General features: G+C 37.5%; 1 protein-coding gene across 1 annotated transcript in view; it reads right to left on the bottom strand.

Moving 5' to 3' along the window:
- The window catches only part of DPY19L4 (dpy-19 like 4), a 112998-nt gene that overhangs the window by 66783 nt on the left and 25384 nt on the right, over positions 1-20831 (bottom strand). The window contains 4 exon segments of the mRNA XM_037803183.1: positions 9888-10033; positions 10136-10257; positions 10520-10610; positions 16038-16162. Of these exon segments, the coding sequence (XP_037659111.1) occupies positions 9888-10033; positions 10136-10257; positions 10520-10610; positions 16038-16162 (484 nt within the window).

Here is a 20831-nt window from a genome sequence, read left to right as displayed (position 1 = left end):
TTCCTACGTTATCTTCTAGGAGTTTTATGGTACTTTCTTTTATATTGAGATCTTTGGTCCATTTTGAGTTAATTTTTGTGTAGGGGGTGAAGTAGGGGTCCTCTTTCATTCTTTTGGATATGGATATCCAACTCTCCCAGCCCCATTTGTTGAAAAGACCATTAAGACTCAGTTCAGTGACTTTGGGGGCCTTATCAAAGATCAGTCGGCCATAGATCTGAGGGTCTGTCTCCGAATTCTCAATTCGATTCCATTGATCTATATGTCTATCTTTGTGCCAGTACCATGCTGTTTTGGCAACTGTGGCTTTATAATAAGCTTCAAAGTCAGGGAGTGTAAGTCCTCCCACTTCGTTTTTCTTTTTTAGAGTGTCTTTAGCAATTCGAGGCATCTTCCCTTTCCAAATAAATTTGATAACTAGCTTTTCCAAGTCTGCAAAGTAGGTTGTTGGAATTTTGATTGGGATTGCATTGAATCTGTAGATGAGTTTGGGTAGAATTGACATCTTAATGACATTTAGCCTTCCTATCCATGAACATGGAATATTTTTCCGTCTTTTAAGGTCCCCTTCTATTTCTTTTAGTAGAGTTATATAGTTTTCTTTGTATAGGTCTTTTACATCTTTGGTTAAGTTTATTCCTAGGTACTTGATTTTTTTTAGTTGCTATTGAAAATGGTATCTTTTTCTTGAGTGTCTCTTCAGTTTGTTCATTTCTAGCATATAGAAACATTACTGACTTATGTGCATTAACCTTGTATCCCGCTACTTTGCTAAATTTGTTTATTAGCTCTAGTAGCTGTATCGTCGATTTCTCAGGGTTTTCTAGATATAAGATCATATCATCTGCAAACAATGACAGTTTTACTTCTTCTTTTCCAATTTGGATGCCTTTTATTTCTTTGTCTTGCCGGATTGCCCTGGCTAGCACTTCCAGCACAATGTTGAATAACAGTGGTGATAGTGGGCATCCTTGTCTTGTTCCTGATCTTAGAGGGAAGGCTTTCAGTCTCTCTCCATTGAGTACTATGCTGGCTGTGGGTTTTTCATATATGCTCTTTAGCATGTTGAGGAAGTTTCCTTCAATTCCTACCTTTTGAAGTGTTTTTATCAAAAAGGGATGTTGGATTTTGTCAAATGCTTTTTCACCATCTATTGAGATGATCAATTGATTTTTCCCTTTTGACTTGTTAATGTGTTGTAATACATTGATTGATTTTCTTATGTTGAACCATCCTTGCATGCCTGGAATAAACCCCACTTGGTCATGGTGTATGATTTTTTTAATGTGTCTTTGGATTCGATTTGCAAGTATTTTGTTGAGGATTTTTGCATCTATATTCATTAGGGAGATTGGCTGGTAGTTTTCCTTTTTTGTAACATCTTTGCCTGGTTTTGGTATTAGATTGATGTTAGCTTCATAAAATGAGTTAGGTAGTGTTCCATTTTCTTCAATGTTTTGAAAGAGTTTGAGTAAGATTGGTGTCAGTTCTTTCTGGAAAGTTTGGTAGAATTCCCCTGTGAAGCCATCTGGCCCTGGGCATTTATTTGTGGGAAGATTTTTGATGACTGATTGGATCTCTTTGCTTGTGATGGGTTGGTTGAGGTCTTCTATTTCTTCTCTGGTCAGTCTAGGTTGTTCATATGTTTCCAGGAAATTGTCCATTTCCTCTACATTATCCAGTTTGTTGCCATATAGTTGTTCATAGTATCCTCTTATAATTATTTTAATTTCTTCAGGATCTGCAGTTATGTCACCATTTTCATTCATTATTTTGTTTATATGGGTCTTCTCTTTGATTTTGTCAGTCTAGCTAGGGGCTTGTCAATCTTGTTGATCTTCTCAAACAACCAACTTTTGGTGATATTTATCCTCTCTATTGTTTTTTTGTTCTCTATGTCATTTATTTCTGCTTTAATCCTTGTTATTTCTTTTCTTCTACTTGGTTTAGGATTGGTTTGCTGTTCATTTTCTAGCTTCTTCAGTTGATCCATTAGTTCTTTGATTTTGGCTCTTTCTTCCTTTTTAATATATGCGTTTAGTGCTATAAATTTCCCCCTTAGCACTGCTTTTGCTGCATCCCATAGGTTTTGGTATGTTGTGTTCTCATTTTCATTCGTCTCTATATATTTAGCAATTTCTCTTGCTATTTGTTCTTTAACCCACTGATTGTTTAGGAGTGTGTTGTTTAACCTCCAGGTATTTGTGAATTTTCTAAGTCTCTGATGGTTATTGACTTCTAATTGTATTCCATTGTGGTCAGAGAATGTGCTTTGAATAACTTCAATCTTTTTAAATTTATTGAGGCTTGTTTTATGTCCCAGCATATGATCTATTCTGGAGAAAGTTCCATGAGCACTAGAAAAGTAAGTGTATCCTGGTGATTTGGGATGTAATGTCCTGTAGATGTCTGTTAAATCTAATTCATTTATCAGATTGTTTAGGTTTTCAATTTCCTTATTGGTCTTCTGTCTGGTTGATCTATCTATAGGAGAGAGTGATGTGTTGAAGTCTCCCACAATTATTGTGGAAACATCAATTGCTTTCTTTAGTTTTGCCAGTGTTTCTCTCATGTATTTTGTGGCACCTTGGTTGGGTGCATAGACATTTACGATTGTTATTTCTTCTTGCTGAATTGCCCCTTTTATTAGTACGTAGTGGCCTTCTTTGTCTCTCAAAACATCCCTGCATTTGAAGTCTATTTTATCTGCTACACCTGCTTTCTTTTGGCCGTAGCTTGCATGAAATATCTTTTTCCATCCTTTCACTTTCAGTTTCTTTGTGTCCCTGTGTCTAAGATGAGTCTCTTGTATGCAACATATTGATGATTCATTTTTTTTGATCCATTCTGCGAATCTATATCTTTTAATTGGGGAGCTTAATCCATTTACATTCAACGTTATAACCGTGAAGGCATTTCTTGAATCGGCCATCTTATCCTTTGGTTTATGTTTGTCATATTTTTCCCCTCGGTCTATTAATATCCTTTATTGTACCCATACCAAATCTCTTTAGTACTGAACCTTTCTCCAAGTCTCTCTGTCCTTTCTTTGTTTCTCTGTCTGTAGGGCTCCCTTTAGTATCTCCAGTAGGGCAGGTCTCTTGTTAGCAAATTCTCTCAGCATTTGTTTGTCTGTGAAAAATTTAAGCTCTCCCTCAAATTTGAAGGAGAGCTTTGCTGGATAAAGTATTCTTGGCTGGAAATTTTTCTCACTCAGAATTTTAAATATATCATGCCACTGCCTTCTTGCCTCCATGGTGGCTGCTGAGTAGTCACTACTTAGTCTTATGCTGTTTCCTTTGTATGTGGTGAATTGCTTTTCTCTTGCTGCTTTCAGAACTTGCTCCTTCTCTTCTGTGTTTGATAGTGTGATCAGTATATGTCTCGGAGTGGGTTTATTTGGATTTATTCTATTTGGAGTTTGCTGAGCATTTATGATTTGTGTATTTATGTTGTTTAGAAGATTTGGGAAGTTTTCCCCAACAATTTCTTTGAATACTCTTCCTAGACCTTTACCCTTTTCTTCCCCTTCTGGGACACCAATGAGTCTTATATTTGGACGTTTCATATTATCTATCATATCCCTGAGGTCCATTTTGATTTTTTCAATTTTTTTCCGCATTCTTTCTTTTATGCTTTCATTTTCCATTCTGTCATCTTCGAGGTCACTGATTCGTTGTTCAACTTCCTCTAGTCTTGTACTATGAGTGTCCAGAATCTTTTTAATTTGGTCAACAGTTTCTTTAATTTCCATAAGATCATCCATTTTTTTATTTAGTCTTGCAATGTCTTCTTTATGATCTTCTAGGGTCTTCTTGATTTCCTTTATCTCTCTTACTATGGTCTCATTGTTCATCTTTAGTTCTTTGAGTAGCTGCTCTAGGTGCTGTGTCTCTTCTGGTCTTTTGATTTGGGTGCTTGGGCTTGGGTTATCCATATCGTCTGGTTTTTTCATATGCTTTATAATTTTCTGTTGTTTTTGGCCTTGTGGCATTTGCTGAACTTCATAGGGTTCTTTTAGGATTTGTAGACCAATTGAAGTCCTTATCTCTAATTTATCAGATCTACAGCTTCGTGGAGTACACTTTCTCTAACTAACCAGCAGGTGGCATCCACGAGCCACCTGTTCTCCACAAGCCAGTTCTCCCCTGCTTAGCCTTTTTGGTGAGTGGGGGAGTGAGTCTTGTGGGGTCCAATTGGTGTACCAAGCTTGCGTGTGTAGTTGGTGTTGCCTGCCCTGTATATGGGGCGTGTTTCTGGGCAGTCAGGGAGGGGGGGTGGCTCTAACAATCAAATCTCCCTGGTGATCCTAGAGTTTTAAAGCTGCTGCAATAGTCTAATCCTTCAGTTCAGTCCTGCCACAGTTTGTCTCTGCCACTGACCCAGAAGTCCTTGGTATTGGCGTATGGCTCCTGAGACTTGCAAGTGGGCCCCTCTTCCAGGCCGTGCACCCCGGGTTCTCTGTTGAGGGATGACTGTGCTATGTCACAGGTGAGTGCCGTCCCCCCAGGGCAGTTCTGGGCTGCTGAGCTGTGTAGGGAGGCTCCCAGTCTGCTCAAATGATGGCTGAATGGGGCTTTGTTAATTCACACTGCTCTACCTTCCCAACTCTGGGACAATCAGCTGAGGTTGCAGGGAAGGCTAATGTCCACGCCCAGTTTTGTGGTGTGTGCCTGTTATTTGAAGCACTTCCGTCACACTGGGTTGTCTGGGGCAGCTCTGGGTTATGGGGCTGGCGATGGGCAGGAGTGTTTCCTGTCCACCAGGATGATGGCTGTGAGCGGACACCCCCCTTTTCTTGGGAAGTTGTGGTGTTTAGTGAATTTTCTCAGCCACTGGATTATTGCGTTTTGTCTCAGAGCTCTCCTAGTTCTGCTCTTTACTTGACCTGCCCAAATAGCAAGTCTTTGAAGCTTTCTGTATTGGGCTTCTTAGAGTATTTGTTTTAGAAAGAGAAAAAAGAATTAAAAAAAAAAAAAGAAAACAAAACGGGCCCTCCTCAGAGATCTAATGGGTTATTGAAATGCTAAGAGACAAAGCAACCAGGGCCATTAAGGAAAGGTCCACAGGGCAGAGAGATCAGCTTTTCTTCGGGACTTGCATATGCGCCTCAGGGCCCTTCCCCTTTCTATGTTCACCAGAACTCCAAAAATCCTCTGCTTTTATTTTGGAGTTTTTCGTGTTGTTTTTTTTCTATGCCTGTCTCCTCTCTGCTGGGCTGGCTGCTCTCAGATTCTCTGGTGTCTGGTCTCAGTCTATCTATGGTTGGAGTTTGAATCAGTAGAATGAGTTTCCGATAAGGGCTGCCACTGCAGTTCTCCCTTCTCCTTCCCGGAGCTGACAGCCCCTCCTCCCCCGGGACTGAGCCTGGCAGGGAGGGGCGCGGGTCCCCTGGCCGCAAAAACTTACAGATTTCCCTGATCTCAGCAGTTCCACGTTTTCATGAGTGTTGTATGAAGTATGCCCAAAGTCAGATTGCTCTGTGGTGTCCAGTCCACGCAGTTCCTGGCTTTCTACCTACTTTCCTGGAGGAGTAACTAAAACATACAGCTCACCAGTCTGCCGTCTTGCCCCGCCTCCCCTTTTTGATAAAAACACATCAAAAGGGAGGAACTGAAGGAAACTTCTTCAGTATGATAAAGGGCATATATGAAAAACCCACAACCAACATAGTACTCACTGGTGAGAGACTGAAAGACTTCCCCCATAGACTGAGAATGAGACAAGGATGTACATTGTCATCTCTATTATTGAACACTGTGCTAGAAGTTCTAGCCATAGCAATTCACCAAGAAAGAAGGAAAAGGTATTCAAATTGGAAAGGAAGAAGTAAAACTGTCATTATTTGCAGATGATATGATCTTTTTTTTAAATCCTATTTTTACTGTAGAATGTAACATAGTAGAAGTGATAACTTTCCAAGCGCAATTTTAGTGAATTCCATTCACAATAGCAACTAAAAAAATCAAGTACCTAGGAATAAACTTAACCAAGGATGTAAAAGACCTCTACACAGAAAATTACAAAACTTTACTAAAAGAAATTAAAAAGGACCTACATAGGTGGAAAAATATTCCGTGCCCATGAATATGAAGACTAGATGTTGTTAAGATGTCAATTCTTCCCAAACTCATCTATAGATTCAATGCAACTCCAATCAAAATTCCAAAAACCTACTTTGCAGACTTTGAAAAGCTGGTTATCAAATTTATTTGGAAGGGAAAGGGGCCTCGAATTGCCAAAAACATCCTAAAAAAGAAGACTGAAGTGGGAGAACTTACACTTCCAGACTTTGAAAATTACTATAAAGCCACAGTGGTCAAAACAGTGTGGAGGATGTGGAGAAATTGGAACTCTTATTCATTGCTGGTGGGAACGTATAATGGTACAGCCACTGTGGAAGACAGTTTGGTGGTTTCTCAGAAAACTAGATATCAAATTACCCTGCAGTCCAGCAATTACATTTCTCAGTATATACCTAGAAGATTTGAAAGCAGTGACATGAACAGACATTTGTACACCGATGTTCATAGCAAAACTGTTCATAATTGCCAAGAGATAGAAACAATCCAAGTGTCCTTCAACGATGAGTGGACAAACAAAATGTGGTATATACATATGATGGAATACTATGTAGCACTAAGAAGGAACAAGGTCCTGAAACATATGACAACATGGTTGAAACTTGAAGATACAATGCTGAGTGAAATAAGTCAGACACAAAAAGGAGAGACACTGTATGTCACCACTGTGAACTCCCTCAACAACGTAAAATCAGTCTTATAATATAGAATACTGGGAACCTAGTGATAGACAGAAGACAGTGAAGGGGAACGATAATCTAGTATGTTCAGATATGTAAATGATGGTGAATTCAAAGGTATGAGAATGGATAGGGGTGATGTTCGTTTGTTAATAGGATGTAAGTATCAGTGCTGTATTGAAGACTAATAGGATTGAAAGGGGCTGTTCAAAGATATGTATCCCACAGATCAGCACTACAAATATAGATAGGTGTTTGCATTACAAACTTCTAAGGTATGACACTAGTACAGAGAATTGACAACAGAACTGTATAAGGGAAAAATCTACTTATTGCATACTAGGGACTACAGTTAATAGCAATACTATACTAATACACCCAAATAATAGGGACAAATAATTATGGGCTAAAAAAAGCTATAAAGTGTTTTGGGTCACAAGAATTGTTTAAAATGGAGAGTGATGAGGACTGTACAACTAAGCGATGATAATGTGAGATATGGATAGATTATTGTGGACAGAACATATGCTATGTGAACTTAGGAACCCCCTACTTTATAAGTCAAGCCCTCAATATGGAGGCTTTGTCTTATGAAAGTTATGGTTGCCTTGTGAAACTTAAAGGGGAGGCTAAGCCCACCTACAATTATGCCTAAGAGTCACCTCCAGAGAACTTTTTTGTTGCTCAAATGTGGACTTTATCTCTCTAATCATAACTCTGCAAATAAATTCATCACCCTCCCTGCAACATTGGAGAGGATCCCCAGAAGAATGAGTCTCCCTGGTGACGTGGTACATGGATTCTGAAAATGAGCCTGACCCTGGCATCGAGGGGTTGAGAATGCCTTTTTAACCAAAAGGGGGAAAAGAAAGGCAACAAAATAAGGTTTCACTGCCTAAAAGTATTCAAACAGAGTCAAGAGGCTGCCTTGGAGGTTACTCCTACGCAAGCTTCAGTTAGATATGCCAAATGACCACAGCATGATAATAATTGTCATAAAAGAGGACTATATTATATTTAAAGAGAATTAAGGAATCTAACAGCCAAATGCAATATGTAGTCCTGGATTAGATACTCATTTGGATAAACTAGTTATGAAGGTTATTTTGCAATCAACCAGGGAAATTTAAATACTGACTGGATATTAGATAAGATGAAAAGTTATTGAAATGGAGAGGTAGAGACTATACCGAAAAAAGAAACAACATAAAATAGTATGTGTAATATATCTCATTTTGGCAAAAAACACATAAAAATACACACATAGAAACACATATATTCACAAAGAAAAAAGATCAAAAACAATATGTACTAATGTATAAACAATGATGAGTGAGACCTATGTGATGGGAATGTGACTGTTTTATTTTTTGCTGTTCTCAATTTTCCACAATGTAAATATACTGCTTTTGTAATAAAAGTTTAGTTCATCCCTGTGCTTTTAAGTGTATGCTTAAACTACAAAGCAAGATAGCTATAAGAAGATTTTTTAAAAAGTCTTTACATCAAATTGTTGCCAGCATGTAACTCTAAATATAAATAAAGCCCCATAAAGATATACCTTTAATGCTAAATCTCAATAACTTGAAAGCATCATATTTTTTCATCTGGCAATTGCCCAAAGAAAATGAAAGAAAACATATATAACAGAAGAAATAATTGATTTTTAAAAATTTAATCATGTTAAATGCTATGGGGGGGGTACTACAGAGAGGAAGAATGTCCATTACACAAAAAAAAAAAAAAAAAAAAAAATTGACACTGACCAATGCCAAGAAAATTTTATGACATCTTCATATCAGCCCTCCATTTCAAAGAAGCACCATCCCTATTCTTTTTTTGTTCACTATTAAAGAACAGAGGCTCCTTTGCTCACCAAAGGGGATTGGTTTATTAAATTTAAAGCACACTGACATAGATCAGTACAGAGTTCTTATCTATGGTAGTTAACTTAACAGTGATGTATCCGAAGCCTTCCTCTTTCTTTTCAAAAAGCTATGTTACCAGCTACAGCCAAGAGGGACACTCTGAAGAAAGCACAGGAGCTGCAGATGAGAATGAGTTTGAAAACGGCCCATTGAAAGCAGACTCTTGCTCCGGAGAAGCTGAGAGAGAACAAATACCCCAAGTGCAACTAAGAGTGACATTTTTGAGGAACTGCAGCCTAGAGAGGAACATCCTGGGTGAAAGCCATTTTGAAACCAGAACTTTGGAGCAGACACCAGCCACGTGCCTTCCCAGCTAACAGAGGTTTTCTGGACACCATTGGCCATCCTCCAGTGAAGTTACCCAATTGCTGATGGGTTACCTTGGACACTTTATGGCCTTAAGACTGTAACTGTATTCTTGTGCTGGTTCTTTCTGATGTAAGGAAAATGTTTAGAGATAGATTGTGGTGATGAACGCATAACTATGTTATCATACTGTGGACAGTGGATTGTATACCATGGATGATTGTATGGTGTGTGAATGTATTTCAATAAAACTGAATTTAATTAAAAAAAAAAAAAGCTATGTTATCAATTTTAAATAAAAGAGGAAAGAAGAGACATATCCATTTACACCAACATCTCTATATCTGAAAAAAGATACAAGACTGATATATTATGTATTTTATTGTTATGTGACAAATTACCACTAATGCAGCAGTTTAAAACCACACAAATTTAGTTTTTCACAAAGTCCAGCACAGCATGGCTTTATTTCTCTGCTCAGGGTCTCACCAGCTAAAATCAAGGTATCAGCTGGGTCTTTGGTTCTTATCTGCAGGTTGTACTCCTCTTACAAGATTACTGCTTGCTGGCAAAATTCACTTCTCTAAGCTTCAAGCCAGCAACAGTGCATCAAATCCTTCTCAAGCTTTGAATCTCTCTGACTTCCCTTTCTGCACCAGTTGAAGAAATCTCTCTGCCTTTAAGGGCTCTTATGATTGGATCAGTCCCACTAGATAATCTTCCTACCTTGAGAACAACTGAGCCATTTTACATAATCATTTGGGAATGGTATCTCATCATATTCACAGATTCTTGGGATTAGGGCATGGAATCATGGGGATCCATTTTTAGAGCTCTGATGACCACAGACAAAAAAAATTGTAAAAATCAATTAAAAACACCTTTCTCACCTGTTAATAATGAACCAGGCAACAGTAAGCATTCCTGCTAGCCATGTTCCACTCATAAGCCAACTTGTAACAAATAAGGCAGTCACATATATTCCTTGCAATCCAAAAACAATGCCAATATAGAAATACATTGGCTCAATAATCTCCTGAATGTAAAAAGAGAAAGAGACAGATCAAAGGATGACAGTAAATAATGTGAGGAGTCATAAATATGTGAGAAAATGTAAGATCAAAGGTAAAACAAGTACATTGCTACCAGTTGCTTGATATAAAACGCTGGCAATAAGTTCTGGATATACAGACATTTGCTGCACTGCATTTATAGTCTTCAGAGACACAGTTTTGTTGTTATGTGTCAGTTCATAGATACCTAAAGAGAGAAAAAATCTTCCCTAGATTATTTATTCTGCTTTTACAATAAATAAACATGTCATTCAGAGATCAGTAAATATTTTAGTCTATTATTTAAAACCCAGAATATAATACTCATTTTTCCAATTTTTTATTAAGCACAATAAAGAGCAATATCTGTAGTCTGACAAAAATGCTCACATGCAAGCACTCCAATCCAGATGAACAATATTTTATTTCAGAAAATATTGTTATTAAAAATACAAATGTGATCATCATACCTCTTTCAAATGAAGGTGCCTTTAACATATCTTTATAATATGAATAGTATATGGCACTGTCACCCTGAAATGTGATTTCCCTTTCAAGCTCCTAAGAGAAAATGAAATGATTATTCATATATCACTCTCCTAAGTTCCAGCTGCAATTTTCCTTCCCTCCCTCACCTTCTAAATTAACATACTATTTATTTATTCCTTTATTCAAAGGCATGTTTGATTTTTCCTTTAATTACTAATAGCCACATTAAATGAAGACGTTAAACTTTTTAATCATTTTAATAAGACACATAAGGCTTAAAATGGATTGTAACTCATAAGTCATTTATCTGTTATATTAAGGAAAACCAAAAGAAATGGCCTAAAGATAGCAAGAATAATAAGGAAGGTTATAAAGAATAATGGTTGAGGCCATTAGAAGTCCATAATAAAAAGATTAGTTTAAAAAGAAAGTATTATTTTCTATTACTTTTTAACATCACCATGTACCCAGAACTATAAACCCTTAATCAGCACTCTACAAGAGAAGCAGACACTTAATAAGTGCTCTTCAAATGATTTTCCAGAAATTTAAGCAAGTTATAAAATTCCTAGAATTAGGCTCTAAAGAACCAAGAATATAGTAGTAAAAGACATTAGGAAGCTTTGTATTTTTTATGCCAAATCAAGCTTTCATGGATCTAAAATCCTTTAAAATCAAATTCAATTTATTTTCATGCATAATATTTATCAATTAATACCAGAATAAAAAATGGAGAATCTAAGATGGCGGCTAGGTGAGACAGGGCAAAAAAACACTAGATAAAAACCAGAAAGTGACCCAGAACACCACTGCCAGCGATACACCAGCCGGACAAGGTCTGCTAAATCCGCAGGGAACGTGCATTTGGTGAAACTAGGAGCCTGCATTCTGAAACGAGTGAGTGAGTCAGCTGAAAGTCTCGCAGCCACACTGCAGTGTGGGGAAATGGTGGGCTGGCATTTGGAGATGGACTAGTTCTTTAAAAAAAAAAGCCCGGGATGGCTGCAGATATGACGGGGAGAGCCGCGCAGTGAAGCATGGCGGGAGCCAGCTGGGCTAATGCCTTGGTGTCCGGCGTGGAGGATACCCCTTCCGACACCCGCTGCTGATTGTCTCGAGACCAGAGGAGCAGAGGGGAGCCAAAAGGAGGAAAAAAACCGCATTCCTGGCAGCCATCTCCCCAGTGGGCGGGGGATGCTCCTGCCCGGGGCCAAACTCACAGCCCAGAGCCGCGCCAAGAAACCCAGAGTGACGTGGAATCTTTCCTGCAGCACTACACACAAGCCACAATATTGGCTGTGGAGAGTGGCTTTTAATACACCCACGGCTGACTGTCCTGGAGCTGGGAGGGCAGAGCTGTGCGAAAACGGGGAAGTTAACGCTTCCCATTCAACCATCTTTGAAGCGGGCTGGGAGCGCCCCTGCACAGCCCAGCGTCCCAGGGCTTCCCTGGCAGGCCAGCGCACACTAGTGACGTGGCGCAGCCCTCCCTCAGCAGGGGTCCTGGAAGAGCACAGCTGGGAAGGGGGAACCGCTCGGAAATCCCAGGGACGCTACATGAATACCAAGGACTTTTGGGTCAGCAGCAGAGAACAGCCTTAAATTGCCGGGAACACCTGGGACGTTTGATTATTAAAGCTGCCCAGCCTGCCTAACCACCCAGACACACACCCCACATTCAGGGCAGACAGCACCAACAACACACCCAAACTTGGTGCACCAATTGGAACCCACAAGAATCAGACCCCCACACATGACAAAGACAAAGTGGGGGAGAACTGACTTGAGGGGAATAGGTGACTCACGGACGCCATCTGCCAGTTAGTTAGAGAAACTGTATGCCACCAAACTGCAGTTCTGTCAAATTAGGGATCAAGTAAAGCAAATGCCAAGAGGCCAAAAACGACAGAAAATCCTAAAGCATATGATAAAACCAGACAATATGGAGAACCCAAACCAAACACCCAAATCAAAACATCAGAAGACACACAGTACTTGGCACAATTAATCAAAGAATTACAGACAGGCAACAAGAGCATGGCTCAGGATATAAAGGACATGAAGAAGAGCATGGCATAGGATATAAAAGACATAAAGAAGACCATAGAAGAGCATAAAGAAGAAATTGCAAGAGTAAATAAAAAAATAGAAGATCTTATGGAAATTAAAGAAACTGTAGGCCAAATTAAAAAGACTCTGGATACTCATAATACAAGATTAGAGGAAGTTGAACAACAACTCAGCCTCCTCGAGGACCACAGAACAGAAAATGAAAGAACAAAAGAAAGAATGGGGAAAAAATTTTAAAAAAATCGAAATGGATCTCAGGGATACGATAGATAAAATAAAACGTCCAAATTTAAGACTCATTGGTGTCCCAGAAGGGGAAGAGAAGGGTAAAGGTCTAGAAACAGTATTCAAAGAAACTGTTGGGGAAAAATTCCCAAACCTTCTACACAATATAAATACACAAAGCATAAATGCCCAGTTAACTCCAAATGGAATAAATCCAAATAAACCCACGCCAAGACATATTCTAATCAGACTGTCAAATACTAAAGAGAAGGAGCAAGTTCTGAAAGCACCAAGAGAAAAGCAATTCACCACATACAAAGGAAACAACATAAGACTAAGTACTGACTACTCAGCGGCCACCATGGAGGCGAGAAGGCAGTGGCACGACATATTTAAAATTCTGAGAGAGAAAAATTTCCAACCAAGAATACTTTATCCAGCAAAACTCTCCTTCAAATTTGAGGGAGAGCTTAAATTTTTCACAGACAAACAGATGCTCAGACAATTTTGCTAATAAAAGACCTGCCCTACTTTAGATACGAAAGGGAGCCCTACTGACAGAGAAACAAAGAAAGGAGAGAGAGATATAGAAAATTTTAACAGACATATATAGAATATTACATCCCAGGTCACCGGGACACACATTCTTCTCTAGTGATCATGGATCTTTCTCCAGAATGGACCATACGCTGGGCATAAAAACAAGCCTCAATAAATGAAAAAAAAAAAAAATGAATTTGTTCAAAGCACATTCTCTGACCACAATGGAATACAAATAGAAGTCAATAACCATCAGAGACTTGGAGAATTCACAAACACCTGGAGGATAAAAATGAGGGGGAGATGAAAACATTCCCAGATAATCAAAAGCTGAGGGACTTCATCACAGGTAATCAGTCCTATAAGAAATACTAAAGGGAGTTGAGCAGGCTGAAAGGAAGGGACACTAAACAATTGACTAAAACTACGTGAAGAAATAAAGATTTCCAGTAAAGACCACATGGTAAATATATTAAAAAAATCATAATAAAAGATATTAAAGTAGTTTTTCCAAATTTTGATCAACAGAACTTCCTAAGATATAAATGAGAATTACATCTAAAAAAGAATTCTGTAATTTGGGAAAGACTGGATTAAACAAAGTAAATGGGTTTCTTCATCTCAAGACTTCTCTGAGTTTTAGTGTTTATTATATACTGTCAATCTCCAAAACGAAGTCTTTCACAGATATATTTCACCAATGAGCCTTCCCCCCCCCCATTTAGAGCTTATTAGTCTAAAGAAAACACATTTCCTTAAAATAATTTTTTTATGAATGAAAACAGATTTGCTTCTTTCTAGGATTTCGAAGATGTAAATTCTTAATCACTGCTTCTCAGATTTAACGCGCATATGAAACACTGTGAGTTCTTATTAAAATGTAGATTCCGACTCTGACTTAGGGTCTGAGAGTCTGCAGTTCTTAAAAAAAAAGAACTCTAGGTGATGCAATGCTGCTCGTCCACACACAGTGCTTTGAAAAAGAAGGTTCTTAACAAATGCCTTCTATATTTCCAAACTGTTAGTTGTTCTCAATTCTGCCTATACAACAGAATCACCTGGAAATATTTTTTTAACTATTGATCACAGCCACTCCATTTGCCTCACCTAAGAATCCGGGAAGGAGGTTATTTTTTTAAACTCCCCAGATGATTCAATTATACATCTGGTGTTGAGAACTACTATTAGTAAATCTAATAGTATTATATTATTGTTATATATCATATATAGAATTATTAGTATATAGTGTATTTATAGTATAATATGTATCTTATCTATAATTCAAGGAAATAGTATATGCTACAGTAATAGGATTTGTCAAGTCCATACAGGTGCAGTCAATAATTACTCCCTTAAAGGTTTTGGTGGTGTTACACATATCAGTAGCCTAAAAACATTTAATCAGCTTGACTTATTGCTCAAAAATAAGAACCAGGAAAAAAAAAGATTTGGACAAAAAAAAAAAAAAAAAAAAAGAACTCTAAAATCAAGTGGTAACACTTTGAACTTTGCAAATTCATATTTCTAATATACCTGATTATGAAGATAAGTCTAAAAACAAAGTTATTCAATGACCAAATTATGAAATCATCAACATAACTATAGTTACTAAAGAGTCTGTGAAAGAAACATGATTTAAGACCCTATATTAAACATAGTATATGAGGTGAGAATATAATACTATATAATGCCTGTTAATCATTTTCAACTTCTCCCCACATTCTAATCATGTAATTTAAAAATTAAAATACTTTAATGCTTAACGTTCCAGATTGTTTCTGAAATGTGAGCTACCAAAACTATTAAAAATTGACTGAATGACTCCATAACACTTCACTGTCATCAAAATTCCCTGATAAATTAATTGCAAGATGGAAAGCACCCTCAAAATTCTATTCCCTGTATAACACAGTGAATCTTGTGGTGAACAATATCCATGATTAACTGTACAAATATAAAAACATTCTTTCATAAAGTAGAACAAATGTATGACACTATTACAAGGAGTTAATAGAGGGGTACATGGGAAAAATGTACCTATTGCAAGCTATGGACTACAGTTAACAGTAATATTTTAATACTCTTTCATCAACAGTAACAAATGCACTACACCAATACTATGGGCCAATAATAGAGGGCAAAAGGGGTTTGGGAAGATTTGGGTTTTCTTTTTTATTTTTCTAGAGCAATGAAAATGTTCTAAAATTGATCATGGGGTTATATGCACAACTATGTGATGATACTGTGAGCCAGTAGTTGTATACTCCAGATGGTCTGTATGGTGTATAAACATATCCCAATAAAACTGCATTTTAAAAAAAGCAATGTGCAAAACAACATTTAGAATATAATATCATACGTATAAACTATGTATACGTGTTTACTTTTATGTATATAAATTACCTCTGAAAGCTACACTATAAACTAATGAATAATGAAAAAATTCTATTCCCTGGCTTTGAAAGATATTCTATTAAATATTTCAAGATTGATACTGTGATTGTGTTCTCAAAAGAACTGCTAAAGCATTTTGTTTCTAATGGCTGTAATTAAGACAGCACTTGTCATACATACACAAACATTTTGACTCTTAGAAAACATACTGCTAAAATTAATATTAAATACTAAAAAAACTTTCATATGCTCAAACTTTTGTTTTCTTACCTGCCTGTTGGAAAACCAGAATTTCCGCTCATGGTAGGCTGATAAGTAGAGAGCATACATCATACCACTAGAAACAGCTGCAAGACAGCCAATGAAAATCTTTGCAAAGCGCTGAAATAATACATCTGAAAAAACATATTAAAGGTAATCAAAAAGTAGAATGTATTCTTGATATAATATAATGAAAATAGTAGTCTACCTCTGCAGTCTTCCTCCCGAAAACCCATAATCCCAGTCTAATCATAAGAAAAATATCAGAAAAATTCCTATAAAGGAGTATCCTATAATATCTAACCACTACTCCTTGAAACTAACAAGATCATCAAAAACAATAAATCAAAGATTAGTATCAGTATGACACAATTGTTTTAAAATTACTGTTTCTGGAGGAGGGGCAAGATGGCGGCATAGAGAAGAGTGGAAGCTAAGTAGTCCCCCTGGAACAACTGCAAAAAACCAGAAACAACTAGTAAATAATCCAGAATAACTACGGGGGGACAAACGAGACCATCCACTCATCATACACCAACCTGAATTGGGAGGAATGCCCAAGAACACAGCATAAAATCTGTAAGTAAAACCTGCAGAACCAAGTCGTGAGACCCCCTCCCCCACAGCCCGAGCTGCAAAGCCAAGTGGTGCCAGAGAGAAGCTGTCTTCCAGCAAGCAAATATAGCTCAGCTGAGCTGCAACTGGGGTTTTAAGTAGCGAGTGTGAACTGCTCACTACAGGTACGCATCCCCAAAAAACAGACAGAGGCTTTGGGTGACGACTGACCTGGGAGAGCCGGAGGGTCGCCTTGGACTGGGTCTGAAGGGGACTATCTGTTTCTTTTTTGGCTCAGTGGAGAAAGCCCCAGTCATTTTCAGTTTCCAGGGCTGTGAAGTGGAGAAGAGTGGAGACAGCACAAGCAGAGAGAGAGACCATTGAAATGCTAATGACCTCCACCTGGGAGCTCTGTCTTCTCTAGGAGGAAAGGGGTGGGGCCCTTTCCATTCAGAACCAGACCCCAGAGCCTGGGGGAACACGGCCATACCTCCTCACACCAGTCAAGAATTACAGGCTAACAGGCGTCACCTGCTGGGCAGAAAAGCACAGTGACCCGAGGCATCAAAGGGTGGAGCAATTTTCTAAGACACACCCTCAGGGAAACCAGATACTGAATATTTCTTCCCTCTGGGACCTGAGCCTGTTCTGGTCTGGGAAAACCTGATTTGGATAACCAAGGAAACCATGCCTAGACAACAGAAAATTACAACCTACACTAAGAAAAACAAAGTTATGGCCCAGTCAAAGGAACAAACGTACCCTTCAACTGAACAGGAATTTAAACAACTAATGCTAAATCAATTCAAAAAGTTTAGAGAAGATATTGCAAAAGAGATAGAGGCTGTAAAGGAAGCACTGGGCATGTATACGGCAGAAATCAAAAGTTCAAAAAAACAACTAGTAGAATCTATGGAAATGAAAGGCACAACACAAGAGATGAAAGACACAATGGAAACATACAACAGCAGATCTCAAGAGGCAGAAGAAGACACTCAAGAACTGGAGAACAAAACACCTGAAAGCCTACATGCAAAGGAGCAGATGGAGAAAAAAATGAAAAAATATGAGCAACGTCTCCAGAAACTCAAGGATGAAACAAAGTACAATAATGTACGTATCATTGGTGTCCCAGAAGGAGAAGAGAAGGGAAAGGGGGCAGAAGCAATAATAGAGGAAATAATTAATGAAAATTTCCCATCTCTTATGAAAGACATAAAATTACAGATCCAAGAAGCGCAGCGTACTCCAAACAGAGAGATATGAATAGACCTACACCAAGACACTTAATAATCAGATTATCAAATGTCAAAGACAAAGAGAGAATCCTGAAAGCAGCAAGAGAAAAGCGATCCATTACATACAGAGGAAGCTTAATAAGACTATGTGCGGATCTCTCAGCAGAAACCATGGAGGCAAGAAGGAAGTGGTGTGATATATTTAAGATACTGAAAGAGAGAAACTGCCAACCAAGAATCCTGTATCCAGCAAAGCTGTCCTTCGAATATGAGGGAGAGCTCAAAATATTTTCTGACAAACAGACAATGAGAGACTTTGTGAACAAGACACCTGTCCTACAGGAAATACTAAAGGGAGCACTACATGGTGATAGAAGACAGGAGTGCGTGGTTTGGAACACAATTTGGGGAGACGGTAGCACAACAATGTAAGTACACTGAACAAAGTTAACTATGAATACGGTTGAGAGAGGAAGGTGGGGAGCATGTGAGACACCACGAGAAAGAAGGAAAGATAAAGACTGGGACTGTGTAACTTGATGAAATGTAGAGTATTCAACAATTGTGATAAAATGTACAAATATGTTCTTTTACGAGGGAGAACAAGCAAATGTCTACCTTGCAAGGTGTTAAAAATGGGGAGGCACTGGGGGAGGGATGCAGTCAGCATAAACTAGAGACTGTAACTAATAGAATCATTGTATTATGCTTCCTTTAATGTAACAAAGGTGATATACCAAGGTGAATGCAGATAAGAGGAGGGGATAGGGGAGGCATGTTAGACACTTGACATTGGTGGTACGGTCTGATTCTTTACTCTAATTTGATTTAAGGTTATTTTTCCTTTTGCTGCTTCCTAGCTGTCTTTTTTTTTTCCTCTTTCTTTTGCCTCTCTACCTTCTTTGACTCTCCCTCCTGCCTTGTGGAAGAAATGTAGATGCTCTTATATAGATAATGGTGAAGGTGGTGAACACATAAATGTATGACCATGCAGAAAACCATCGATTATTTACTTGGGATGGAATGTATGGTGAGTGAACAAAACCATATTAAAAAAAAGATGGGTTGATGACAAAACCTCAAGGGCAATATACTGAGTGAAATAAGCCAGACACATTAGAACAATTATTGCAGGGTCTCACTGATAGGAACTAATTATAATATGTAAACTCATAGACATGAAATATAAGGTACCAAGATATAGGACAAGGCTTAAGAATGGGGAGTGGTTGCTTAGTATGAGCAGAATGTTCAATTAGGATGAACTTAAATGTTTGGAAATGAACAGGGGTGTTGGTAGCAAGATGTGAGAATAACTAACAGCGCCGAATGGTGTGTGAATGAGGTGGAAAGGGGAAGCTCAGAGTCATATATGTTACCAGAAGGAAAGTTGGAGGTCAAAAGATGGGAATGTATAAAACTGAATCCTATGGTGGGCAATGTCCATGATCAACTGTACAAACACTAGAAATCACTTCCATGAACCAGAACAAATGTATGACAATACAATTAGAAGTTAATAATAGAGGGGCATATAGGGAAGAACTATATACCTATTACAAACTATACACTACAGTTAGTAGTATTTCAACATTTTTTCATAAACAGTAACAAATGTACTATATCAATACTACGAGTCAACAATTGAGGGGGGTTGGTTAGGGATAGGGGAGGATTAGAGTTTCCTTTTCTTTTTTTTTTTTTTTTTCTTTTTCATCTTTCACTTTATTTCTTGTCTGGAGTAATGAAAAGTTTCTAAAAATTGAACAAAAATTAAGTGTGATGGATGCACAGCTGTATGAGGGTACCCAGGGGCAAGTGATTGTACACTTTGGATCTTTGGATAATTGTACGGTATCTGAACAATCTCAATAAAAATGAAAAAAAAAAATTACTGTTTCCAACAGCACATGTAAAGCATTTCACATGGTGACTGGCGAATAGTAAGGACTCAGTAAGTATTATCTATTGTTATTGAACTACATAAGCATACTTGCAACAGTATATAAAATAGTTAATTAAAACAATGTTGACACAATATGAAATTAAAAAACTAATAAGAAAACTTAAATATGGTGACAGTTTGGCAAAATGCTTCAAATTATCAGAATGTCTTATTTTTTTCCTAAACTCTTAGACAATTGCAAATCAATCCTAAATATCAGAGTCTATGGTAAAAAGTATATTTAACCGGTTTTTATATATGAATGCCTTATTTTAATACTATTTTTCTTTTAAAGTCTTTTGTATGGAGTTAAAGATGGAGTAAACATCAGGCTATCAGTGCTTGGTGTAAGCGTGTATATTTTAGAGAAAATAAAGAATCCTGGGCTCTGGGAATTATTGTATTTAAAAAAATCACCATTTTAATTAAAAAACTTTAAAAGTAAAGGATCTGACTTCTAAATAAATTATAATAGACACAAACCAGCCTAATCAGATTACTTCTACATGCTGCAGTCCCTTCATTTGTACAGTGCTCATCAGGTACAAAAAAGAACATTACATAAGTGTAAACATCAATAATACAGAGCATAGTTTAAAAAAAATTAATTCACAGGAAAAAAACTAGTGACATTAAACAACGCAGGATTCAATTTCACGAAAAGTTTAAAAAAAAGAAAGAAAGGTATACATGCATAGAAAAAAAAGACAATATTTAAGTCAAAATTTCAGAGTAGTTACATCTAGTGGAAATATGGATGAATTTTATTTTTATATACTTCAGCAACACCTCAAACATACTGTCTTCTTCTGACCCCTTTGCTATTAATCAGTGATGGTTTTACTACCTACCACAGCAAGGGGTAAACAGGCTTTATCTTTTTAACAAGCTTATCATCTTAATCTTCTGTTCCTGAGAATTCATATATTTTAATTATATGTTCTTGGATTTCTTTCATTTACTGTTTTTTAAACTACAATAGGGTACGGTAGGGAGTGTCTCTGCTTTGGCAACAAAGGGGCTGATATTAATTTTTTCATGTAACTGCCTCATAAACTCAATATC

Source organism: Choloepus didactylus, chromosome 14 (assembly GCF_015220235.1).
Source record: "Choloepus didactylus isolate mChoDid1 chromosome 14, mChoDid1.pri, whole genome shotgun sequence".
Taxonomy (NCBI): domain Eukaryota; kingdom Metazoa; phylum Chordata; class Mammalia; order Pilosa; family Megalonychidae; genus Choloepus; species Choloepus didactylus.
The sequence above is the reverse complement of the archived record's forward strand: the minus strand, read 5'-3'. Positions and strand labels throughout refer to the sequence as shown.